At 45.6% G+C, this 26,757-nt stretch overlaps 2 protein-coding genes across 4 annotated transcripts in view; one reads left to right on the top strand and one right to left on the bottom strand.

Annotated features, from left to right (window-relative positions):
- The window catches only part of WDR7 (WD repeat domain 7), a 1,349,682-nt gene extending 1,325,618 nt beyond the window's left edge, over window positions 1-24,064 (bottom strand). For 2 of the 3 annotated variants that reach the window (XM_078674853.1, XM_078674855.1), the window contains exon 1: window positions 23,946-24,064. The gene's annotated coding sequence lies outside the window, so the exon portion shown is untranslated. The remainder of the gene's footprint in view (window positions 1-23,945) is intronic. The other variant, XM_078674854.1, reaches the window with a different exon arrangement.
- Window positions 24,065-24,558: 494 nt separating this feature from the next.
- Window positions 24,559-26,757, top strand: part of TXNL1 (thioredoxin like 1) — a 143,666-nt gene continuing 141,467 nt past the window's right edge. Inside the window, exon 1 of the mRNA XM_078674852.1 lies at window positions 24,559-24,795. Coding sequence (XP_078530978.1) covers window positions 24,698-24,795 — 98 coding nt within the window. The 5' untranslated portion in view covers window positions 24,559-24,697. The remainder of the gene's footprint in view (window positions 24,796-26,757) is intronic.

Genomic DNA, 26,757 nt, shown 5'->3' with positions numbered 1-26,757 from the left:
ACGACCCTACAATGATATAAGTGGGAATGGAGACAATGTCTATCAACGTTTGAAGCAAATAGTTTTCACACAAATAGAAAAATAAAATCCTGCTATATTGTTTGGGTCCAGGAGGTCTCAAAATGTACAACTTCATGGACAAAAGAAAAAGATCATGAGATGAAGAGGATGTTTTCACTCATAACTTAGAAGACTTGGAGATGTACTTTTCACCTACAGTATGTGCAGCTACCGATCGCTACAATGTTAATCATAGGATGAATGGTGCCAATAAAAAAGTAGAGGACCGTCTCTGCATTTAAGAAATGAGTTCTAACATGTAAATTCGGGAAGTTATACAATTAGCTAATAAGGGACCAAATTATATTGCACTGTAACACTGACAATATACCAGATAGACTATGAGTTACTGAGGAGGGGGGACTATCCTTAGTCAGTAGGTATGTCTTGTTGAATGCCCAGAAGTTTTTAGGGTGGCTGCGCGGCAGGAGAAGTTTGCTATAGTTCTTAGTCTGCGTGCTGCAGTACAGCATATCTCCTGACCAGCCAGCGATCGTAGGAAGCAACAAACCCATGTCAACAAGTCTTCTGGCAGCCTTTGGTAGGGGCTTGGAAAACCCTAATAGAGGCAGTATAGGATCAGGTGTGAGTGTCATGTCTATGATGTCTCCCAGCTCCTTCAAAACCAAGACCCAGAAATTGGCAATCCCTGGGCATGTCCAGGACAAATGTAAAAAGTCTGTAATGTGGGCACCACAGCGCTCACATTCCGTGGTGTCTCGCAGCCCATATCTGCATAACCTCTCGCGTGTATAGTAAACCCTATTTAGGAATTTAAAATGAATCAACATGTGCCTGCCGTTGAGGGAAATACGTTACATGCTCTGGCAACAATATTTCCACGTGGAGTCATCCAAATCTCTGCCCAAGTCAGCTTGTCAAGCGTGTCGGGCCTTAGTGTAGTAGTTTTCCCGGTACCCCAGGGACAGTTTGTAAAACGTAGACACGATTTGGGTTGGGGAGTCAGCTTTTATCACACAGGTAAGTGGTGCTAATTGAGGCAGCTCTGCTAGATCACTACCTAAAATTCCTGTCTGTGTGCCTAGTTCGATGAAACTGGAATCTGTAGAGCAGTGTAACAGTCTGATTAATTGCCCCACTTCCTCCCCTTTCTTTGCTATGCCCTCTGCGAACATATCTCCCACCGTCTGTACGTTAAGAGAACAAAGTGCCCGTGTCACCACCTTTTCTCTACACGTGGGCAGCCAGTGGCACCATTCTAGTGGAGTCCGCGGGGACTATAATATAGCCCCAGCTTGCAGTTTCAGTAGGTGCTGCCATGTGTGCATAGTTGCATTGATGAAGTACAGAATACCAGTTCTACGGTCCGGCGGTTTAAACAATAGAGTCGGCAGTGTGAAGGGAGCTGCCACAACTCTCTCTATCTGTGGGTGGGGTGTATCGGGTAAACCATGCATCCAGTGATAGGCGTGAGCACTCTGTGCCGCCCTAATAACAAAGTGAGTGTGCGGAAAAGGACCATAGGGATATTGACAAAGAAAAACAAAAACTGGGGGAGTATTACCATTTTCATAATCGAAACCCTGCATGTTAGAGATAGCGGCAGTCTAATACATTTACCAATCACGTCTTCCAACCTACTGATTGCAGCCCCATAGTTTTCTCGAAACACCATATCTGAATCAGTGAGTACTTTAACTCCTAGATACCGTACTGGGTCCGTCGTCCATTGTAGCAGGTAATCAGGTACAAAAGGCATGGTAGCAGGAGTCATGGGAAAAATTATTGATTTTGTCCAATTTATCTTTAGGCCAGAGACAGTGCCGAATTTCACTACTTCTCTCAATGTCACAGACAGATTTTGTTTGGGATCGCGCACATAAAGCAGCGCATCATCCGCGTATGTAGATATTATCAGTTTATAACACGGAAATCGTAGCCGCCTGTGATACTCCCGGAGTTCGCAAGCCAGCGGCTCTACCACCAGTGCCTAGAGTATCGGAGATAGAGGGCACCCTTGTCTTGTGCCTCTAGTTACATGGATTGGGGCAGCAACTAGGTTGCCAATCTTGATTTTGGCCATCGGGGAGTTATATAAGACCCCAATCATTTGTAGGAAAATTCCCCCCAATCCCATTCAAGTCAAGACCTGTTTCATGAACGGCCACTCGACTGAGTCAAACGCTTTTTCCATATCAAGGAATACAGCCAATGCTTGAGCATCTTGTCTAGTGTGCTATTTCGCAGTCCGCAGGTTGTAGGTCAGGTTTCTGCTGGGAACAAATACCCCTTGCTCTGGGTCTATTAGTAACGGAAATCTTAGTATTGATGTTCAATAGCAACAATGGTCGATACGACGAGCAGTCAGTCGGCGGCTTATCCGGCTTCAGGATAGCAACTATGACCGCCTCTTTCATTCAAGGTGGTATGATACCAAGAATGAGGTAATTCATCAAAACAAAATGCAAGAGGAATGATAGAGATAATAAAAGAATAGAAGGAAAGATACTATAATGTATGTATTTATTGTGACAGAATTATAACCGGTCAGGGTCCTGAAGAGAACCCAAAAGGAATAAGAGGTTCGAAATGCATCGATGGACAAACTTGGGGAGTGTCTTCATTGGATTTTAGATCGTACAGTAGACATACAAAAAAGGCTTAAGAACTGATAAAGTCTAATGTAACAAAACTGGCTTAGAACCCCCCAAGGGGCACAAATAGCAAGAGGGTTTGCATAAATAATCATAACAACTATAACCTCTGCATTTTGCTCATTATCAGACTGGTCACATGAGTATGTGTCAATATTTCTTTTATTTATTTCAAAAGTTTTATATTAGCACAAACGTGATCCAGGCGGCTATCAGAGCACTTTACAGTTAGGATAGGTGGGGTAAGGAGGTGAGAAGGACAAGCATAACTAGAGTATACACAAAAAGAACAAGATATAAGTACATCACAATTAGGGTAGGATGGAAACGGTACATGGAGAAGAACATTCAATAGATAAGTGAACAAAGCAGGCGGGTGCTGCAAATCAAAGGTGCACAATAATCTGGTAGTTAATCAGTAGGCAGTCAATAAGCAATGGGACCCGGGCCATTTAAGACAAGAACTTAGTCATTAGGATTTTTTTAACTTCCTTTTTGAAGCAAGCATTTAAAGAAATTTGTCTGACGTCCGATGGAAGAGAGTTCCAAATCTTTGGTGCAGCGCCTGAGAAGGCTCTGTGACTCGTTCTCATTTTGTGGGAGATCTGTGATTTTAGGAGCAATGAGCTTGCACTTCTTGAATGTCTGCAACCTCCAGATAGTTCCAATTCTTGAGTCAGATAAATAGGAGACTTGAGATGTATGGCTTTGTGTATCATGCATGCTCTCTTTAGCTGTATTCTTGCTTCATATGGCAGCCAGTTTTGGGATTTGAGGGTGGGGGAGATGTGGTTGTTTCTTTTTGTAACCGAGATCAGTCTGGCTGCTGTATTAATGGAGGCTCTTAGTGGGGCCAAGTTATATTTGGGAAGTTCACATAGCATGGAGATAACATAGTCTAGCCTGGGCACTACCAGAGCTTGTACCGCCATCTTGAAATCCTCCTGTGGAAGGAATGGTTTGAGGTTCCTTAGTATGTTCATCTGGTATTTAGCACCCTTGCTTACATTGCTGATACGAATCTGCATGTTCAAGTGCTTATCTAGTGTGATTCCGAGGGATTTCGCAGAATCGATAACGTGAGGAGTGCAGTTAAAGGCCATAAGGTGTTTCAGCCAGTGGGTGTGATTAGGCGAAGCAATGAGAAGGATATATATATGTCACTATGGTATAAGTAATGCCAGAGTTTGTACAGTGTTGTATAGTGTAAAAATGTGCCTTTTTGATTATTTGAATGGGGTTTAATGGATATGTTTAAGTGTAAAAAATGGCATTGAAGATCACAAAATAATCTGTGAATAAACAAACAGGTCAAGAAAATGGATTTATTTATTTATTTTAAGGTTTTATAGAGCGAGTAGTAACCCTAGAGCATCCCAGCGCTAGAACCAGAACTCAGGAGAGGTCAGAATCGAAGGGGGGGGATTTAAGGAAAGAGAAAGGTTTTCAAGGCCTTCCTGAATTGGAGAAGATTAGGTTCAGTTCTCAGTCTCCGAGGAAGGTTGTTCCAGTGTTTGGCCGTGTGGACCGAGAAGCGGCGTCCTCCGGACCGGGCCTTTTTGACTCTGGGAACAGTGATGAAGTTCTCTCCGCCTGAGCGGAGGACCCTACTCGCATTGTAAGGGATGATGAAATCCTTGAGGATGGGTGGGCCTTTGTCATGGAGGGTCTTATGGGCCAGACAGAGGGCCTTGAAAGCCACCCTTTCTCTGACTGGGAGCCAATGCAGGAGCTTCAAGGCTGGCTTTGCCGAGGATCTGGCGGGGGTGTCGGTAAGTAGGCGGGCCGCGGCGTTTTGGACTTTCTGCAGGGTATTGAGGGTGGCTTCGGGGGCACCCAGGTAGATTGCGTTGCAGTAGTCCAGCCTCGCCATAATGAGGCCCTGAATCAGGAGTTTCTTGGAGGTAGCGGGGAGCAGGGGGAAGACCTTTCTGCAGGCCCTAAGGAGTCCAAAGCAGATTCCTGCCGTTTTTTTGGCCTGTGATCTGAAGCTCAGGTCCTTTTCGAGCCATACGCCCAGGCTCTTAACCTCCTCCTTCGGTGTAGGGGGGTCACCTAGACAGACGGGCCAGATGTCAGGCGGCAGGGAGGGCTCTTTATGTCCGAGCAGCAGGATCTCGGTCTTGGACCCGTTCAGTTTCAGTGCCGAGGAGTTCATCCAGTTATGAATTTCCGAGAGACAGCTGTGAAGGTCGGGTGGGGATTGGTGCGGGTGTGAGAGGGTTACCACCAGCTGGGTGTCGTCGGCGTAGTTGATAATCGAGACGCCGAACGGGTTGACCAGTTTCTCCAGCGGGGACATATACACGTTAAATAACGTAGGGCTAAGGGATGAGCCCTGCGGTACTCCACAACGGAGGGGGATTGCGGGGGAGTGGCTGTCATTCTCCCAGACTTGGAAGGAGCGTCCGTCTAGGAAAGATTTTAGCCACTTCAAGGCCGTGCCCCTTACTCCGATGTCTCCCAGTCGTTGGATTAGGGTGTGGTGGCTCACAGTGTCGAAAGCCGCACTGAGGTCCAGGAGGATCACTGCCACTGATCCTCCCGTGTCCAGAATGCTTCTGGCCTTCTCCACTGCTGCCAGGAGGGCTGTGTCAGTGCCCTGTCCTGGACGAAACCCTGTCTGGGAGGTCCCGAGTAGGTTGTTGCTCTCAAGGAATAGTGATAGTTTTTTATTCACTAGCTTCTCCGTGATCTTGCTATTTCCTGGGAGGAGGGAGATAGGTCTGTAGTTGGCTAGGTCCAGGGGGTCTAGAGAGGGTTTCTTTAAAAGGCCTTTGACCACTGCCGCCTTCCAGCTAGGAGGGACTAGACCCTGCGAGAGGGAGGAATTAATGAGGGACGTGAGGGGGGGGAGGATGGTGCTAGACACTTTTTTCAGAAAACGGAGGGGGGCGGGATCGCGAGGAGAGCCACTTTTAATTGTAGCCAATGTCGCGGCTACCTCTTCCGTAGACACTGGGCCAAAGGTGTCCAGAAAGGGTAGGTTGCCATCAGGGGAGTGAGGGCAGTAAATGGGAGATTTAGAAGGATCCCCGCCCAGGTTGTCAGCCATGATTGGGGGTAGGTCCGCAAGAATTTTTTGGATTTTCTCGTCGAAGAAGGTGGAAAGTTTAATGCATTTGCTTTCTGCTGCTTTGGGGTCCAGAGGTTTTACTGGGGGGTCTGGGGCCTGGAGGAGTTCCTTAAGGACGGCAAAGGTTTCATATGCCGAGCAGGAGGCGTTTTTAATTCTATCTTCGTAGAAGGCGCTTTTAGTATTGAGGAGTTCCGTTTTATAGGATTTTAAAGAGGCCCAAAATATATCTTTTTTGTCTGCCTTTTTATCTTTCCTCCATAAGCGTTCGTTCCTCTTACATTCCTTCCGTAGTAAGTTTAATTCGGGGGTGTACCAGGGGGAAGGGGTGACTCTCTTGGTACGTTTGAGGGTGCTGGATTTCGGGAGGATGTCGTCCAGAGATTGGGAGATCCATGTGTTAAATTTGGTGTCAGCAGTGATAGTGTCTTGAGAGGGGGGAGGGGTATCTTCACTTAGTTTAGCTGCCCATTCCTCTGGGACCAGTTTATGCCAGCGTCTAATAAGGGTTCTGAATTTAGGAGGTTGAGGTGGAGGGATGTTAATGTGCCATTCGAAGGGGACCAGGAAGTGGTCGGTCCATGGGAGGGGGATGTGGGGGCGAGTGCTCAGATCTTGGATGTTAGTGAATATGGGATCGAGTAGCTGTCCTTTGTCGTGAGTCGCCTGTGCGTTTTTTAGGCAGAGGCCCATAGAGGAAAGATCTTGTAGGAGTTCTACAGCCTGTTTGTCGACCGGGTCCAGGAAGTGGATATTGAGGTCCCCCAGTAGGAGATAGTTGGAGGAAGTCGTGCAATCCATGGTGATGTGGTCAGTGAGTTTGCTAGGAAAATCGGTGAGTTGGCCAGGGGGGCGATATACAAGCATTCCCGACAGGGATGTTACTGGGGAGATTTGGATGGAGAAGTGGCAGCTTTCACAACCTTTGATGTTACCATCCGAGATTCTACAGGAGAACACGTCCTTAGATATTATGGCTAGGCCGCCTCCTCTACCAACTGGTCTATTCAATGAGCAGATTTGATAGCCCGGAGGGAGTGCTAGGACTATATCAGGGCCATTGTTGTGAGTAAGCCATGTTTCAGTGAGAAACAGAATGTCCATAGCGTGGTTTAGAATCAAGAGGTTAATTTCATGCGCATGTTTAGCGAGCGATCTGCAGTTGAGGAGGCCTAGTTGTAGTCCGCCTGGTGCCGAGTCTGTGCCAGGAGGGTTGCAGAAACTGCAGCCGGTAAAAGGATTGTCGCCCGAATAGGTGTAATTGCAGAGGGGGTGTTTTTGTGTGTTCAGGGCCAGGAGCCTGTCCCGGGTGTAGTTCGGGCATTTCGTGACAGAAATGGGCAGAGTAACTGGGCCCGGGTCCGGCTGGGCCCAGACGGGCCCAGACGGGCTTGCCTTTGGCGCGCCCGCTGCGCCCGTCCGCTGCGCGTCCGAATGCGGCACATGATTTTATACCGACAGGGGGGGCGTGGCCAAAAGTAGTGGGCGTGGCCTGTAATCAGGCTCACTCGCTAATGGCGGTGAAGGAGACTTTTCTTCCCCGTGGCAGCGTTTAGGTCGGCTGCACGGGTGTTTTCAGAGTCTAGGTGAGTGCCCCTAACAGGTTAGTGGGAGGTGTACAAATTCTAAAATCAATTTACACACACTTTAAAAAAACATAAAAATGTTCATACCATTTTTCAGCAGAGCTCCCGGCTGTGCCTCAGGAGTATAGGTTCTGAGAGAGACTGGGCGTCGGCGCTTTAAGTAGTCAAGGGGGCGTGGCCAAAAGTAGTGGGCGTGGCCTGTAATCAGGCTCACTCGCTAATAGCGGTGAAGGAGACTTTTCTTCCCCGTGGCAGCGTTTAGGTCGGCTGCACGGGTGTTTTCAGAGTCTAGGTGAGTGCCCCTAACAGGTTAGTGGGAGGTGTACAAATTCTAAAATCAATTTACACACACTTTAAAAAAACATAAAATTTTTCATACAATTTTTCAGCAGAGCTCCCGGCTGTGCCTCAGGAGTATAGGTTCTGAGAGAGACTGGGCGCCGGCGCTTTAAGTAGTCAAGGGGGCGTGGCCAAAAGTAGTGGGCGTGGCCTGTAATCAGGCTCACTCGCTAATGGCGGTGAAGGAGACTTTTCTTCCCCGTGGCAGCGTTTAGGTCGGCTGCACGGGTGTTTTCAGAGTCTAGGTGAGTGCCCCTAACAGGTTAGTGGGAGGTGTACAAATTCTAAAATCAATTTACACACACTTTAAAAAAAACATAAAATTTTTCATACAATTTTTCAGCAGAGCTCCCGGCTGTGCCTCAGGAGTATAGGTTCTGAGAGAGACTGGGCGTCGGCGCTTTAAGTAGTCAAGGGGGCGTGGCCAAAAGTAGTGGGCGTGGCCTGTAATCAGGCTCACTCGCTAGTGGCGGTGAAGGAGACTTTTCTTCCCCGTGGCAGCGTTTAGGTCGGCTGCACGGGTGTTTTCAGAGTCTAGGTGAGTGCCCCTAACAGGTTAGTGGGAGGTGTACAAATTCTAAAATCAATTTACACACACTTTAAAAAAAACATAACATTTTTCATACAATTTTTCAGCAGAGCTCCCGGCTGTGCCTCAGGAGTATAGGTTCTGAGAGAGACTGGGCGTCGGCGCTTTAAGTAGTCAAGGGGGCGTGGCCAAAAGTAGTGGGCGTGGCCTGTAATCAGGCTCACTCGCTAATGGCGGTGAAGGAGACTTTTCTTCCCCGTGGCAGCGTTTAGGTCGGCTGCACGGGTGTTTTCAGAGTCTAGGTGAGTGCCCCTAACAGGTTAGTGGGAGGTGTACAAATTCTAAAATCAATTTACACACACTTTAAAAAAACATAAAATTTTTCATACAATTTTTCAGCAGAGCTCCCGGCTGTGCCTCAGGAGTATAGGTTCTGAGAGAGACTGGGCGTCGGCGCTTTACTTGACTGAGAATATAAAGTGTGTTTTGAATAATCACAGCTAGGGCAATCTGTTTTCTATATGACTTAGTTCATTAACAGCATTGTCATCGGGACGGGGGCAGGAATGTTGCTCAAATCCTGCTTAAAAACGATCAATTTGAATAAATACATCAAATGGTAGCACACCATTCCTTTCAACCAGACGGGCTTTGTGGATAATACCGGTACCACAACCAATTTGCTAACGCTAACCGTCTTGATGGATAAAGCGACCTGCCAACATATCCCGCTGCACTGTTGCTTTGTAGACTTCAAAGCAGCCTTTGATCGTGTGCCTACGGGCCTGTTATGGCAGAAACTAAAATCGTGGGGCATTCCGCAGCCTCTTCTTCAGGCAATAATTCAACTCCACACAGAAACGTGGATAAGAATTAAGTTAGGCGAAGGCTGCCATGTCTCCAGGAAGATCCAAACCGAAACCGGAGTCAAACAAGGCTGTGTATTGGCCCCACTTCTCTTCAACTTGTTTATATCCGATCTCTCTCCAGTTCTCGACAGTGTAAACTGCCACCCTCCTCAACTTGACGGGACTCGCATCACCAACTTGCTTTATGCCGATGATCTGGTGCTTTTAAGCCACACAAAAGTGGGTCTCCAGAGATTGCTGGATGAATTACTACCCTAAAAAAGAGAGACTCCCTTGTCATCCGAGAGGCTGACAAGGCAGGAAACATAGTACTAATGAATCGTAATGACTATACTGGTGAGATTGATAGACAATTGGGAGATACTGATACGTATACCAAATTAAAAAGCAATCCCATCAAAGAGACAAAGGAGAAAATACTTGATCATCTAAGGGCTTGGAAAGAACAGTGTCTCATTTCAGAGACAGAGATGAAATATCTGTTTAATGACTCACCGACATATCCCTGTATATACTGCCTGCCGAAGGTACATAAGAGGGGTGTTTTTCCTCCTGGAAGACCCATCATAGCTGGCATTGGATCGCCAACTGAAAAAATATCGGAATATATCGATCTATTCCTACAACCGTCGGTTGTTAATTTACCCACATATATTCGAGATACAGGAGATGTCCTGATCAAGATTGGAGGAAGGACACTTCCTAGTAACCTTAGATGTATGCTCGTTATACACGAGCATACCTAGTGACAAAGGTTTACTAGCGGTACGACATTTTTTGGACAGCAGACCCATTGAGACTTATGAGCATTCAAACATGCTCATGACAATGATACAAGTAGGGTTGGAAAATAACATATTTCTACACAATGGAGAATGGTATCGCCAAATAAAGGGTGTGGCCATGGGGGCGAAATTTTCACCCTCATTGGCCAACCTATATATGGGATATTTTGAATTGATACATATATGGAGGAAATGCCCGGTGAACCTGACAGATAACATATTGTATCTAGGCAGGTACATAGATGACTTATTATTGTTTTGGGCAGGCAGTAGGGATGAGTTAGACACATTTTTTGATCATCTCAATGACAACCCCTTTAATCTAAAATTTACGAAAGAACAAAGCATGTCCAAAATTAATTTCTTGGACATTTCCATTGTAGTCAAGAAGAACAAACTATGCACTGTGCCCTATAGAAAGGAGACCGCATGTAACTCTGTGCTGCATGCACAAAGTGCCCATCCTGCATCACAGATTAAAGCAATCCCCTTTGGGGAAATGTTATGAATTAAAAGAAATTATAGTGACACAGAGAGAGTGGATGCAGAATTAAAGATGGTAGAAAAAAGATTCGTAGCAAGAGGTTATGACAAAGCAATGGTAACAAATGCAAGAAACAGATTTGACAAAATAGACAGAGACTCGCTGCTAAAATACAAACAACACAAATCGAGGAAAAAGAACAAGAATATAAGATTTATAACACCTTTTAGCACAGCGAGTACGGACCTATATAAAATATTAAACAAACACTGGCATTTACTGTTAGAGTATACGAGTCTACATGCAAAAGTGAGCTTAAAGTCGGCAATTACTTTCAGTAGGGGTAAAACCCCGGAAAAAGAACTTTGCCCCAGCTACATTCCCCCACTAAAGATACGCACTGGGATGCCCATAGCGCTCAAGGGATTTTTTAAATGTGGCATGTGTTGTATGTGTTGCTTTGCACTGAAGAGGACAACACACTTTCAGTACAATAGTGAGAAGCTATTCAGGATACACCATTTTATCAACTGTAACACGACACATACAGTATATTGTCTAAAATGTGTATGTGACTGGGTTTATATTGGAAGTTCAATTAGACCTTTGAAAGAAAGGATCCAGGAACACATTCGTGCAATCCGTAACAACAATATGCAATATCCCTTTGCAGTGCATTTTAACATGACACACCACCAAAATGAATTGCATAGGATTAAATTCCATGGAATAGATGTGGTGTTGCCAGGCCCAAGGGGGGTAATCGCGAGCGTAAATTACGGCAACTGGAAAGCAAGTGGATTATTTCTTTGAGAGCAGTAGAGAAAGGGGCAAATATTGACAAAGAGATGCATGAATTTCTGTAAATATCTACGAATTCACTGTAATATATATAACAGATGATCAAGTAATGTTGAATCAAAATTGCAAAATTTCCCGTTCTTTGATATAACAACAGATGGATGGATATCCATGATGTATAATGTGCCCGAATAGTATAAATGGAATAAGTATGTGAGATTTATTCTTTTTATTATTGGTTGTATATATGTTTTTAATATTTCGGGAAGGTTTGAGTAATTACATTTAACATATAGAATAACAACATGAAAATATCAATCGAATGTTATGTTTCTATCGAACAAAATAAATAAAAAGAGAGCGACAGCTAAGTGCGATCACCCTACAATAATAAGCACCCCTCCCGCTCTAATGTTTAGGAGTCTTTATGACTGATGATAAATGAATACATCATTTAGACTTTTAAAATGGCCGCCATACAATCGATCCACAACAAGCGCGTTCTTAAAATTGGTCCGTTTTCGCTTTTCATACCAACAAAGGGGAGGTCAGACAGAGAGGGCCCCGGAAGAGAAACGCGGAAGGAAGCTACCGTTCCCGTAAACACTGCACGCTTAATGGCGGTGAGTTCGAATTAACAAAATGCCTTGGGTTTTTAAGTAGTGTAGAACGCGGGCCAGCTAAATTGCTATAGATATGAAAGTGGAACATTGCATTTCCTGAGATTACTAACCGGGCAGCGGTGTAATGGTTCTCAGGCAGGTTCCGCAGGAGCGCCAAGGATCCGATGAATATTCCACAGCCTTCCCCTACGGCCTTCCGACTCTATCAAACACTAGAGTACCGAGAGGCTCGCCAGGGGAAAACAGGGAGACAAAACAAGGAAAGGCGGGGAAAAAATATTCTTCTTGGTTGTAGACTTCTGTGTGTGTGGACATGCACCTGGCCTGGACCTCTGGTGGGTGTAGGAGCTAAAACCAAAACATGAATTACTAACCCTCAGTAACATACACAAAAGAACAACAGTCACCTCTACAATAAATGTGTACTACATACCAATGGTAATTAAACTTTGCTGGCATATAACTGTGGATTGGTGACAGGGGTTTGGTTGAGTTGATAACATGTAGAAGACTCTTAAACAAACATCTGTATCGCAGTAGAGTACACCAGAATCAGAAGGTAACATTCACGTAGAACTAAATGCCGTGATTCTGGGAGATGTGGAGATGTATCTTTCACGAGTCCACGCAAGTACAGAACCCACACACAGTAAGTATGGCCAGGAACACAGGAAGTGAAGGAAGATGATAATGACCAAGAAGGAAACAAATGGCGGGTAAGGGAACCACCGGATGGCGGAGACTAAGCCCGGCCGCCGGGTGGAGGGTAGGAATAAACAAGGCTAAATACCTAAAGAATCCCCTGCTATGCAGCGGGGAACAAGCCCGGCTGGTATGCGGAGCAGGTAAGAGAAATGGCGGACTGGGGAAGTAGCAGCCCGGCCAGACGGCGGAGTACAGACCCGGCCGTCGGGCGGAGCCAAGGGAAAAGAGGAGAGGTCAGTGTACTGCCCGGCCGGACGACGGAGCAAGACCCGGCCGTCGGGCGGAGCCAGCAAGACCTAGGGGAACACTGACACACTGCCCGGCCGGACGGCGGAGTAAAACCCGGCCGTCGGGCGGAGCAGTCAAATACAAAACGAGGCTCTTAGACAAGTTCCAGTTCTCGGAACCACAGCAGGAGCAAGTAGAAAGCCTCAAAGCAGAAGAACGGAAGCGAGCCCGTTCAACACTAGGAAAATCCGGAAATCAGGCAACAGGAAACAGGACAGGAATTGCAGTAACGGGAGCTTGACGCAAGGACGTAAAGCGTCGCTCCAAGGGCTCTAATTGCTTATGTAGGGGTTTCTTAAAGGGACCGCCCGTTTGCGGACCTCGAGGCATGACAAGCGGGCGTATAGAAGGAAAATGCAGACTAGGGTGGAAGAACGTAATGCACAGTTTAAAGTTGCTGGCGGGGGGCGATACAAATGCGAGTTAGGGTTGAATATCGTATCGCACAGTATAGGTTCATGAATTAATTTGTTGTTGCTGAATAATGCATAAGGAATTTAACTCATCAATACAAGTAGTATAATTAGATTAGTGTAGTGTCATACATAGTAAAATGATTTCTTCGTATTCTTCTGGAGAAATACTTATCAAGTTAACTTGGATATAAACTCTCCTGGAATTCTTAGCCAATGATTATAATCGTGAAACTTGGCATTTTTACATGTAGAACAAAACATGAATGTCCTAGTTAACTATAGTAGCTAGAAATCGTGTAAATAATGTGATGCAAAAATTACATTTAAGCAACTCGTGAAAAGTCTAAGGGCAATGAGAACTAATGGTTGTTTTTTATGGATACTTTAGATGGAACTTATCAAGGCTCCAAGATCAAATTGATTGGAATATTGCATAGCCATATGGGGATCAATTACAAAATTAATTACAGCAACTTCACGGACTGAAAATATAAGGCAAGTTGGTAAACACAGTAATTATGGCCATATTTATAAGGCTACTTTACGTGAATATACAACGTTATATGGGATGGAATGTTAAATATTACATCCGTATATTTTTACAGGGATAACATTGCCAAGTTTCTAGTGACATTGAATACAGACAATAAAGATCGCTCGAGTGAACAAGCGTTTGGTAAGCGCATAATAAGTCGAATTAAGACCAATATTTTTATAAATTCTTTTTTAATAAAAATTATGCGGTGATTGGCATAATTCTGGGCACAGTATAACATACTACCCTTGTATTCGGGTATGTTTTCACAAAGGGTTTCTCAAAAAACACTTCTATCAATGTATATACATGACGGTGGAGGTGATCGCACTGAGTGGTTACGTTCTCCACATTTGTGAAAAATAATGCAATATATCCTTAAAGAAATATTGTCTAATTTTAATGATAATAGGTGCACATAGACAAACATGATGGTGGAGGTGGCACCTAATACATGTATAAATGGGATTTATATGAATTTACAGTGTTAAGGTATAAGGTGGCCCATAGAATATTATTCTGATATGATATCATATTTTGTATGAAAATTACAGCCTTGAAAAAGCCCGGGAAGGGCGAAACGCGCGTCGGCTGGCTGTGACAAGAGAATTAAAGAAAATTGAACATTGATGAATTTGTTGTGCCTTAATTTATGGACTAACGCACACTGGACATATCGGATGTGTGTGGCGAGATGCCCATTGGATAATAGTTATTAAGAATAGGATGTGCACTGGTATTTTTTGTTGAATGCATATGATACTCTGCCTGACTTCTAGTGGGTAGATGGTCATAGATTAGTGCTAAAGGTGGATGAGCACAATACCAGATCTGCACTCCAACAGAGTAACTTAAATGATACGGATCAGTCTGTTGAAAACAAGGGGACATTTTACGATGTGCTGATTGTTCTATGCAAATCCGCCATTTCTTTTGTTGTGATATGAATTGCTACCCTATACGACAAGAAACCATCTAGAGCTCAACTTGTCAAAAACCAAAACCATCCCTTTTGGGAAGCAAAAAAGGTCAACAGAAAGGTGGTATTTAGGCAAAACAAAGTTAGATTCAACTCACAGCTACAAATTTATTTTATTTATTTATTTTTGTAGTTTATAGAGCGCACAGCTACCCCCTAAGGGGTGTCCCGGCGATAGAACCAGAGCCTCAAGGGCAGGGGAAAGGAGAGGAGCAAAACGGGAATCAGAGTTCGGAGAACAACCAGGTTTTTAGCCTGGCACGGAAGATGGGTTCAGAGGGACAGAACCTGAGATCGATGGGTAGACGGTTCCATAGTTTAGCAGCAATAACGCTGAACCCTCTGCCACCCATTCTGGCTCGTCGAAAGCGAGGAGAGACCAGAAGGCGTAGGTTTGTTAGATCTCAGGGATCTGATGGAATGAGATAAGGACACTCGCTTTTTCCAGGTAGTTGGGCCCAAGGTCGTTGATAGCTCTGAAGGCGAGGATGAGAATTTTAAACTGAATACGGCTCGCGATGGGGAGCCAGTGGAGCTCCTTACGGTATGCGGTGACTGACTGGCGGTAGGGGATGTTTCCGATCAGTCTGGCCGCCGCGTTCTGAACGATTTGGAGTCGATCGATCAGATACTGCGGAGCGCTGGCGTATAAGCTGTTAGCGTAGTCCAGGTGGGACGTTATAAGGGCCTGGATGACTGTTCGGCGAGCGTCCATAGGTAGGTAGGGGAGTATCTTCCTGATCATTCGCAGCTTCATGAAGCAGGCAGAGGTGACCTTGATGACTTGGGATTTGCATGCGAGAGAGTCATCAAACTGATAGCCCAGGTTGCGGGCTGTGTGGACAGGGGAGGGAGCGGGATTAAGTGCAGTGGGCCACCACCGTGAGGAGGGGATAGGGTTTTTCTGGTTAAAAAACAGCACCTCAGTTTTATCCGTATTTAGTCTTAGATGATTGTTAGTCATCCAGATGCTAATGCCGTTGAGGCATTGGCGGAAGTTGGCAAATGTGGAGTCAGAGTGGTCACTGAAGGAAAATATCAGCTGAGTATCGTCAGCGTAAGAGACCACCCTGACTCCACTGGATTCCACTACGGCGGCCAGAGGGGCGAGGTAGACGTTGAAAAATAGAGGGCTAAGGGCAGAACCCTGCAGCACGCCACACAGCAGTGGCTTATCCTCCGATTTGAAAGGCCTGAGCATCACCCGCTGGCTTCTTCTAGTGAGGAAGGATTCAATCCAGGTTAGAGCGGTGCCACCGATGCCGACATGCTTAAGACGGTCTAGGAGGATAGAGTGGGAGACCGTATCAAAAGCGGCGGATAGGTCGAGGAGGACAAGCATGGCCTCCTCGCCCCTATCCACACATTCGCGGATGGACTCCGCCACTTCCAGAAGAGCCGTCTCCGTGCTAAAACCTGCCCTAAATCCGGATTGGGAGTCGTGCAACAGGGAGTTATTCTCCAAAAACTCCATAAGTTGTAGTTGCACGGCTTTTTCCAGGATTTTAGCAGGTTTGGGGAGAAGGGAGATGGGACGGTAATTAGCAAATATGGAAGGGTCGGCGTCGGGTTTTTTCAAGATAGGGACCACCATTGCTTCCTTCCATGAAGTAGGAAAAAAACCATGGTGAAGGGAGGCATTCCAAACGGAGAGAAAGGAGTGGGCCAATACGGGAGCTAACTCACCCATGAGTTTGGCAGGGATAGGGTCGGAGGGAGCACCGGATCTGCATTGGGTGAATAGCCTGAGTGCGGTCTCCAGAGTCAGTTTGTTAAATGACAGTAGAGAGGCGGGTCTAGGGAGTCCGGTGTTGGGGGACAGGGGGGGTGACTCTTCGGGGAATGAGGTGGAGAGTTTATTTATTTTTTCCAGGAAGTAGTCCGAGAGTCCATCACATAAAGCCTGGCTAGTAGAGTGCTGGGAGGCCCTGACGGGGGGATTGATAAAGTTTTTGACGATGGTGAAGAGGGTCTTAGATGAGTTTTTGGCGTTGGCGATTTGAAGTGAGAAGTGATCTTTCATGGTTGATTTTTTATTTTTAAGAAAATTTTTCAAGGCGGATTTGTAAATGGCTTTGGCTTCAAGGTCGTAGTTCAGCCTCCACTTCCTCTCGAGAACTTTACATCTACTCTTTTCCTCCCGGAGAGGGGTAGAGAACCAGGGCGCAGATGGTCGGGACCTGGTGGAAGAGATGGTTTTAAGGGGGGCGATGGAGTCGATGGCTTGTATTAGAGAGGTGTTGAGCCTGGAGACATTTCCGTCAATGTCAGTGGAGAGGGGATCCGGGACAAAGTGGAGTAGTGGGTCTAAGGTGGCACAGGTGACCTTATGCCATTTTCTCCTTGGTTCTTTCCGGGGTAGCGAAGGGGCAGGTGTGGAGCCTACTGTAAGCTCGAAAGGGATAAGAAAATGGTCAGACCAGGTGAGGGGGAGGGAGGATAATACTGTAATGTTGGGGAAGTTGGCAAAGATTAGATCAAGGGTGTGTCCAGCTCTGTGAGTAGGGCCCTTGACTAGTTGCAGTAGATTCATACTTTGCATAGTTTCTGTCAGGTTGCTCGCTTTTGGACATAGGGAGTTATCAACGTGACGGTTGAAGTCACCCAGCACCAGAAAGTGTTGGTGTTTAAGGGAGAGATCGGCCACCTGGTGCGTCAGAGCAGTAAGAGACGGAGAGGAGGCGGTTGGGGGATTGTAAACTAATATACCCGCCAATATTACTGCCGTGGAGTCTGAAACAGAGAAGTACATAGCTTCTATGATCCCGATATTTGACAGTTTGGTGGTGATCAGATGTAAGTGGGATCTGAATATGATGGCAAGTCCACCTCCTAATTTGCCGCCCGCACGATTGATGCCCTTTAAGGTGTAGCCTGGCGGGGTTGCAAGGTGAATATCCGGGGTGGAGGAGTCAGTAATCCAGGACTCGGTGAGAAATAGGATATCCCAATCCTCCGAGATGATGGATGTCCATATCTCGTGGGCATGGCGGGGTAATGACCTGCAATTTACCAGGCCGGCTTTCAGCGACAGGGGGTGAGGTAGGCGGTTAGGCCTGTTAGATCGGGGAGGGGGACGGATGCTCCAGGGCAGGAGCGTAAAATTGCAGTGGGGGCAGTGAAAATATGAGTCCTCTAAGCAATCAGGATTACAGCGTGTGGTCACAGAACAGGTAGTGGAGTTTAGCAGGAGTAATTGAGATTTGGTCCAGCTAGTGCGGGTAGAAACAGCGGGGCGGGCAGGGGGACTGGCCCTAGGCGCGGACCAGGCGCGGACGGGCGCAGACGGGTTTGCCTTAGGCGCGCCTTCGGCGCACACGGCGCGCCCGCTGCGCCCGTCCGCTGCGCGTACGGAAGTGACACATGCTTTTGGCGGGAGGGTAAGGGCGTGGCCTCCAAGGGGGCGTGTCTCAATCGCACGCCGGCAATGGCGCCGGATTTGTTAGTTAGTGGGCAAAACCCGCTGTCAGCGCAGGGCAGCTGAGCGGAGATAAGTGGCGGTGTCGCGTTTTTATCAGAGGTAAGAGTGCTATTAAAATCAGCAAAGTAGATGGTGACACACAAAGAATAAAACAGTTTTGCGCAGTCTCCCGGCTTTTCGCCTCAGGAGAATCAAATACCTGGGCATCTATCTGGATAGAAGAGGCGCCTTTATCAAGCACAAAGAAGCATTAAAAATCAAAGCTCTGTCGTTAGAGGTGGCTGCTGCAAAGGTGGCAAAACAGCTACTTGGTCCCAGCTTAATACCCATGCTGAAAGTAATGAAAACCAAAGTAATCAACTCCCTGACGTATGGCCACGAAATCACCAAAGGCGCAACCAGCACACTAATAAACAAGTTAATAACAAATATCTTCAAAAGAGCCTTTGGGTTGCCAAAATCTGCCTCGCCAGCTCAAGTGAGACTTGAATTGGGTCTCCAAGATCAGCATGGAGTGGAGGCAGGTGCATTCATCAAACTGTGCCATAGACTGCGCCGTGCCGAGGAGGGTTCCTTGGAGGCCCGACTCTGGCAGGAAATACAGCAAAAACAGACCAGCCACAAGCATCGGCAACTCCTGGACTACAGCCTACAGTTATTAGGCGCAAAAGATCTCTGGGACATAAATCCATCTGTCCCGGTGCTAAAGTCCGCCATCAAAAAATCCGTTAGATTGTGGTCCTTCCACTCGGACAGGGCGATCCTTTCAAAGAGGAGACATGCCTAGGCTGTAATTGCCAATCTTAAAGTGGGTGTTCCGCCACTCTACTTGTCAAGCACTGTGGGAGCGCAGGCTTGATAAACAGGCGTGGAGGCTGCAATAAGGGTTTAGAAATGGGTTTATTGATAATAGGGTGAGAAGGAAAGGATTGAATAGAATAGGTGTTTTCTCTTCTTCTTCTTCTGACGATTCCTGGGATGAGCTTGAGGAAGTTGAAACTGGCAAAGGTGGTTTCTTGCCCTCTGGTTCTTCCGGACCGGGATGGTCTTTCCGGAGGCTCATAGAAGGATGAAAGGAAAACGAGGGGAACCGTCAGAATGGGGTTCTCAGGATAAGGTCACGATATGGATACCCTTCACCACACCGTTGTGACTCTCTAAACATGCAGGAAAGAACCGAGCTCGCCCATTAAACAGTTGAGGGTAGGATTTCAAGGTTGGTGAAGTTTAGGTGCCTAGGATTTCAGGGAAGTAAGTTTGTAAGTGCCTAGGATGGTAGGTGGCTAGGACGGTAGAAACGAGGAATATAGGGATGGTGAAACTAAGGTGCCTAGGAAAAGAAATTAACTGTGCGTTTATATACATTCAGAGGTAGCGTTCACTCTACTTTCCCCAACCCGTCTTCTGACATGTGCTCTGCCCTCCCGAAATGACTTATTCTTCCTCCCCCTCCCACTGTGTGACCCTGATCCGGTTGCACTCACCGACCCCGCCGTAACTCTTCCTGAGTTACGGCCGCCTTCCAGCCTCCTCCGGACGCCACCAGTCCTCTGCCTCGCGCTCTCCTTCTTCCGGACCTCTGGAATATCCTGAATCGGGTCCCGCGTCTTCACTGGTCCATACGGGTCCCGCGTCTTCACTTTCCGCTGTGTGCCGCCATTCTGTACCTTCCTCCGCGTCTTCTCTCTCCCCGATGTTCTGACCCGGCGCGCCTTTCATTGGGTCGCGCCCTTCTCTTCCAGGGTCTAGGGGCGGTGCTTCCGGTTCATACCGGCGTTCGGCTTCCTCCTGTGGAAACACGGGAGACGGATACGGTTGTTGTAGTCCCCTGTAGTGCGGTAGATACATGGACCGTGGCGGCGGTACCCTGGTGAGTACGGGGTCCCTCTCACAAGCACATACGTACTTTATTGGAAACGCGGGTTTTTAGCCCTGAGGATGGGAGAATGGCCCTTTCTGAAGAACCTCCCGGAATGGCGGCGGCCGAGTAGTTGCACGAAATGCAGATTGTGCAGCTACCATTCAGAATCAATTGAACATATCGTCTGTGCATGCCCTGCACTGCTTACAGCCAGACGGTCACTGTTGCGAGGCCAATGTATCCAGTTGAAAGTTCGATCTTGCCGCCAGGAAATAATGGCCGCTCTCGACCGTGACAACGTCAAGCTAAACATTGGGTTTTCAAAATTTGTCCATAAAGCGTTAAAATCCCTTGAAGCCACTCTCCAACCCAAAGTCTACCCCATTATAGCAGACGGTGGTGTTAACAGACACAATATTCAAATCAGAGTCTACAAGTAATCCAGATTTAAGTACTGTACCAGAACATTATTAGATCTTATTGGCCCCTGAATCCTAAGCTATTTTAAATTAATTGTTTTAAATTCTTTTTTATCACATTCATTTTTATTAATTTTTTGTCATGTCGCAAATTGTAAATGTTTTTTTTTTTTAACCAATCAATACAGAACTCATCTATTTCCTATTTCCTGGTGGCACACCCATTTGCAAGAGCAGATTTTTCATTGAATGGCCACAAAATGTCCCACTGACATGCAGTTTTACTGATAAAACTACATAGTGTCCTAACACTGTGTAGAAATTGAGTTTCTGCAAATATTTGTCATTTGCAAATCACCAAGTAAAGTGCTCTATTCATTTACAAGCTGTTTAAATCTTGCATGTTAGAAAAAAATAGATATCTTAGAGCATTTCTTTCCACAATGATTGTTAGATAGATCACTTAACACAAACCTCCAACCGTAATACGAGAAAGAAAGGTAAACACCAATTTCCAGTATAAGATAAGCAGAAATTAGTAAAAAGACAGTGATATTTGAAATCTGGCCTTGAACAGACAGCAAATGTGTCAAGATGAAAACAAGATTTAAAAGTGTTTTAATTGCTCATTCTCTTTTTGAATGAACAGAACACCTGTTCCATTCCAGTTGAAGTTCAATTGCCAGAATAGAGGAGTAGGTCCTATAAATAGCTTGACCTGATAAAATCTGACTTGCCATAGCACCTAGGCAAGTAGATTTTTCAAGGCCTGAACATCATGAGAGGTTCAACATCTCAGTAATTGCAATTTGGGGTATTATCAAAGGAAAGGTTTTCACAGGAGAGTAAAAGGTCTTGACAGAGACAATGTAGAAGGGTAGAGATCAACTGCACACACATGGCAGTTCACATAGGCTAATCAAGCTTTTTACATTTGTATTACCTGCTGGGCAGCAACTGATGGGCAGATCATGAATTGAGTGTGAAGTACAGCCAGTTCATATAAAGCCATGGTATCTGCTTAAACAGCCCGCCTGAATGCCCCCAAGGGATAATAAGAAAATGCAGAAAGACCACTTTGGTACAGTGCTGCTGTTCAGCACCTCATCTGATGCACAGGTGATGGGGTGAGTAGGGTGCGGGGGTGTTCCATTGAAGACTTTGAAAATTAGGTGTCTGGAAGGCAACGTTCAATTTGTGATCAAGAGCCCAGAGGGAACGCCAAACAGAGCTGGAGCCTGGTAAGCCCACCTTTAATTACCCTGAAAACTAAGCTACCAATGAATGCCCAAATGGATAAGCTAGCAAAAGCAAGCATCATTACTATGAAAACGTTGTGATGCATCTTCCCCCACATAGGATTTCCACACAAGGTCCAAGTTACTATCTCTTTCTTACTGTTTAAACTTGATTAGGCCAATGGCCTCTACCACAAATCACATCTGTAACCGTGAAAAGACTACAATGAATCCAAAACTCTGCAGCCAGGCTACTCCTACATATAAAGACACAAGCCCATATCTTCCCTGACTTAAGAGCCCTACATTGGTTACGAGAAGATCCACTTTCAAGCTGCTTTGTATTGCCCAGAAAGCAATACATGGAACAGGATCCCTTTTCACCAGGAATAAATTCATAAAACACGTACAATAAAGAAACCTTTGCTACGGATATGCGACAGCCTCAAAATACCAGCACATAAGAAAAAAACACGGGTGGAACATCTTTCTCTGCTCAAGCAGCTATACGTGGCATTCATTATATCCAAATATAAGATCCAGAGATAACCACTTAATCTTCAGAAGATTACTCAAGAGCTGGCTTCTCCCTAGATGACCAGCATATTCAAAATAATGCAAATGTACAGAAATACTATGCCCAAGGCAATCATATATGTATAACTTTATCATATCCATATACAGCAATAACATACAAGATGATGAGTGTATGCTTACGGGATTACTTCCCTATAATAAATATCTGTCATAATGAGTAATAGGATTATAGAAATTGTATCTATAAGTGCTTCACTATTTAAATATTGGACACACACATATATTACACATATATTATACATATATATATATATATATATATATATATATACACATATATTATACATATATATACATTTTAAAAAACTTCATTTACAGCAAAAATAGAAAGCCTGAGTTTGTAAATATTTATCCATGTATGTACTTGTACATATGGGACTTTATCCAGTACAACTTTAGATCTGAGTTTCCATACGAGTACCATGTTAACATCTCTATGTATGTATTCCTCTTGTGTATGGTCTTGTAGCTACATATTTTTTGTCGCTCCCTCTGCAGAAAATAAAACTTTTTTTTTTTAATGAATCTCCCCAAACCTCATCAAATCACCACTATATGACTCATCCTATTCATCTTCCAAAATATCCTTTATCTGCACTCCCCGACACATTCTAAACCTGTTTTACTACAATGAACTCCCAAACATCTCTTTACAACCTCTTCCCTCCTCTATCCATCGTTTATCCTTTTCATTCAACTACCAGGCTCGCTAACTCATCCTAAACCTCTTTTACCACAATGAACTCTCAAATAATCTTTTCTAAACCCTTCCCCCCTTCTATCCACCCTCTATCCTATAAATCCAACTAACAGAATCACGTCTACCACTCCCACTGCTCCCACTAACAATGTATATTTCCTCCTACTAATCCACCTTTGGGTTCTGGAGTAGTATACTATTTGCTGAAAAGGGCTTCAACGCCTCGTCGATGGTAGTAAGTGCTAAATAAATACAATTACAATTAGTAGCTCAGCAGTGTGGTTACGGTCTATAAAAATGAGATTAGGTCTGCCTCTCGGAAGTGTGATCTCAGCTTGCCCCAACGGTGCGCTGTTGGTACTTTAGCAGTATTCTCACTCGCAGCCTTGGTCTTAATATCTGCCGCTAAGAAACAATATTACTAGTAGTTACCACATGCAGTGGTCTGTTACGTTATATGGGCACTCATATTTCCGAACAAACATTGCTACTAAGTGCCTTGTCATTTGAGACCCAGCAATACTGGCTTTTCAGCCGAAGGCATGCTGGTCTTTGGGACTCGGTGAGATATTTTTCACAATGTAAACACTGACATATATTTCCCGGCATGCAATGTGGTGTGAGATCAAAAGGCTGGATTAGCAGACGGGGCCACAGATGACATGGTGCCACAGATGACATGGTGCCACAGATGACATGCTGCAAACCATCAACTATAATGTATCCTGGAGATATTTTCTGTCAGTGACAGCCTCCTAACCCAGTCAGTCTCTTTCAGTGACACTGGCTCAACTGTGCTAACCTCTGATCCCCTTCTTTAGCCTGACAATCCTTGAGAATGTGTGTGTCTAAAAAGCCTGTTTCATCAGCAGTAATGTCTTCGCAATGACCGCCTGACTAGACAGTCCATACAACTGCCTTGGCATTGTAACGTATACTCTCATTGCGGCGCCTGTCAGCATGCAGTGTTAACAGCTGTCTCTGCAGTGGCCCCTCCGTGCCCCCCGCCCGCACAGCACACTCACGCTCTGCGCTGCTCGCCTCTGGTGCAGTCAGTGATCCTGCTATTGCGCTCCCTCCTACAGCTCTTCCTCGCTGTAGCTTACAGTCAGCTGACAGTGCCCTGGCAACGCTGGATTTACGGCAACGACCCAAGTGCCGCAAAGCTAAGCTGCTGAGAGGCAGGAATCAAAATAGAAGAAGGACCTCGATTGTGGAGCGGGGTATAGACAGCAAAAGAAACTGGTATCATGAAACGGTTACAGTATCGACATTTACATAGGATCTCTTTGCGTTAAACTAAAAGTCCTTGATGGCCCGGAAAAAAGGAATAAACTCATGAATCTAATGAGGGTAACAAAACGGCAGCAGTTATCATATTCGTAAACACCTTAGCATGTGTTACGATATGCCGTGAAGTGAATTCTACTGTAATAACTAGGATGCGCATGTCTTAAATGTTTACTTTTCTTTTCACACAGACGGACACGCTCTCTCTCTTGCCAGGATCAAACATGGAGGCCAACGGAAGGAAGCACGTCCGGGTAACATGTTGACGTAGGTTACAGAGTGGGTGACTGCTCAGGATCCACGATTGGCTCTGCGCTATGTCTGCCGGGTGCCGTGGCCCCGCCCTTTCCTCGCTCCGCACACCTCTCACTGACCCGGCGTGACTAGGCAGTCAGTGAAGTCGCTGAAGCTGCCGCCTGGAAATAGAGCCTGTGCGGCCGGTTGCAAAAGAAAATAGGACGTAGAGTACGCCGCGCCCGCCATGGTGGGGGTGAAGGCGATCGGCACGGATGCTGAGTTCCAGCCAGAGCTGAGCGCAGCCGGGGCACGGCTCGGTGTGGTTAAGTTCACCATGCGAGGGTAAGGAACCTCTGAGAGCTTGCCATCCGCTATATCCTCTCCTTGTAGATGGCCTTTCTCACTCCTCTCATTTGGCTGGGCCGTACACTGCATACACGTTTAGTGTGCAACCCACCACTTTGTCCTCCTGCCCGTAGCTTTCCACACTTATAAGACTCTTGGTGGGTGCCACTGTCATACCTCAAATTTGGAGTATAGGGTGGGATAAGATCTGTTGGAGCGTCTGGAATGCAACTTTCATTTGTCTGTGACAATCTATTGCGAAATCTCAATTTATCCAGTGCACCCTACTTCATATCCAAAGATGGCGCTTCTTTTATTCTTTATCCTATAGAGTGTAATTACACCACTAGCTTGCTCTTGTTTGAACCAAGCAATCACAGAACCTTCCAACCAGGAATGTTCTAAAAAGTAAGTCTTTAATTAAGTTGATCTGCTCGAAGAACTGTTAGGGAAAGTCTCATTCATGTAGGTGGTCCAATTTCGTAGGGCGTTCAAAGCCACTCCAAATGCTACGAACAGCACTTTAGTGACATAAAGTACATCGTGTGCTGTTAGATGGCCACGGAGCTGTAGCTCACTATCATTTTAATGAAAAACATTTTCTACAGTTAACCTGCTCACCCGTCATCCAGTGAGGGATTCTTGAATCACTCGGAAAATGTCACTTTCATTTTTTTGAAGCATAATACTCCCTTTTTCCTTTCCTTGAATTTTTCACCCATGAAACTGCCTGTCTGCTGTTTTTTGTTTTAAGATGTTAGTGTTGTACAGAATTGTATGTGGCCATATAGATTTCTATGCATGTCATATTATTTTAATATGGAATGTTAGGTGGAGTCATGTTGAGGGAATGCAGAATGTTGAGTCAGAGGGAGCTGAGCTGGTGGCTGTAGGACGGGCTATTTCACTCTGCGCTTTCCTCACCAGTGGGCCTTATAAATGACTCCAATAAATAAACCGATTTTTATTTAATACCAGCTTGCGCCTTCTCCTAATTTCAATGGAGGCGAATGTTGGTCTTAGTGTCAGCCCATTGAGAGGGGGTGCAAGACTGTGTTTGTAGCTGATACGAATTTTCAGCATATGCACGTTTTTATCTGATTCAGCTTCAGGATTATTTCATGTCATTTCAGTTATGTATACGTAGAGCCTTAAGGTGTTTATCGCTTTATATAGCACCTAGATTACAATTTTCTACACACCCTATGGCAACACCTTCTACGTTGGGATCACCACCCAAAATCTAAACAGACTACAAATCATCCTAAACGCAACAGCTAGACTCCTCCTCTAGAGGTGAGCACATATCACCCCAACCTTATATCTCTCCACTGATTCCCCATACCTAAGAGATGTCAGACCAAAATGCTGACACATGCTTGCAGAACCCATCTCAACGTGGGATCAGCCTATCTCAACCCTGGACTAAACTTCCACCAGCCCATCAGACAGTTGTGATCTGCCACCCTCTTCCTCACTCCTCGGTATCGCCGTAGCAGGATAGGTGGCCGCTCCTTCTCCTACCTGGCTGCCAAGACCTGGAGTGGCCTCCCTCTCAGGACCTCTCTCACGCTGCAAGAATTCAGAAACAGCCTGCTCAACTAACAGCACCCAATAGCAGAATAACTCCCGCCCCCTCCCTCGCACTTGGATCCACTCTCGGGGTGATAAGCAGCACTTAATAAATCTCAGGCATCGAAAACTCATAACATTTTTACTAGACCAGCTCCTAAGCCATAAACTAGTTTCAAATAATGTGATCACTGGTTAATATTTTAATGTGCCGCCTTTTTCTAATTATCACATATGAGAGCACCGTCAAATATGTGAGTTCAGCATGACTGCGGTAAAAAAGAGTCTCTTGTTTGTTTTATTAGGCTAAACTTACTCCCCATATATAATACAAATCTTGCCACATATAAGATAGACATGACCCCTTACTTGCCTCTTAGTTCATTA

The sequence above is a fragment of the Lissotriton helveticus genome, chromosome 2_1 (genome assembly GCF_964261635.1).
Source record: "Lissotriton helveticus chromosome 2_1, aLisHel1.1, whole genome shotgun sequence".
NCBI classification, from domain to species: Eukaryota; Metazoa; Chordata; class Amphibia; order Caudata; family Salamandridae; genus Lissotriton; species Lissotriton helveticus.
This window is presented reverse-complemented; position numbering and strand designations above follow the sequence as displayed.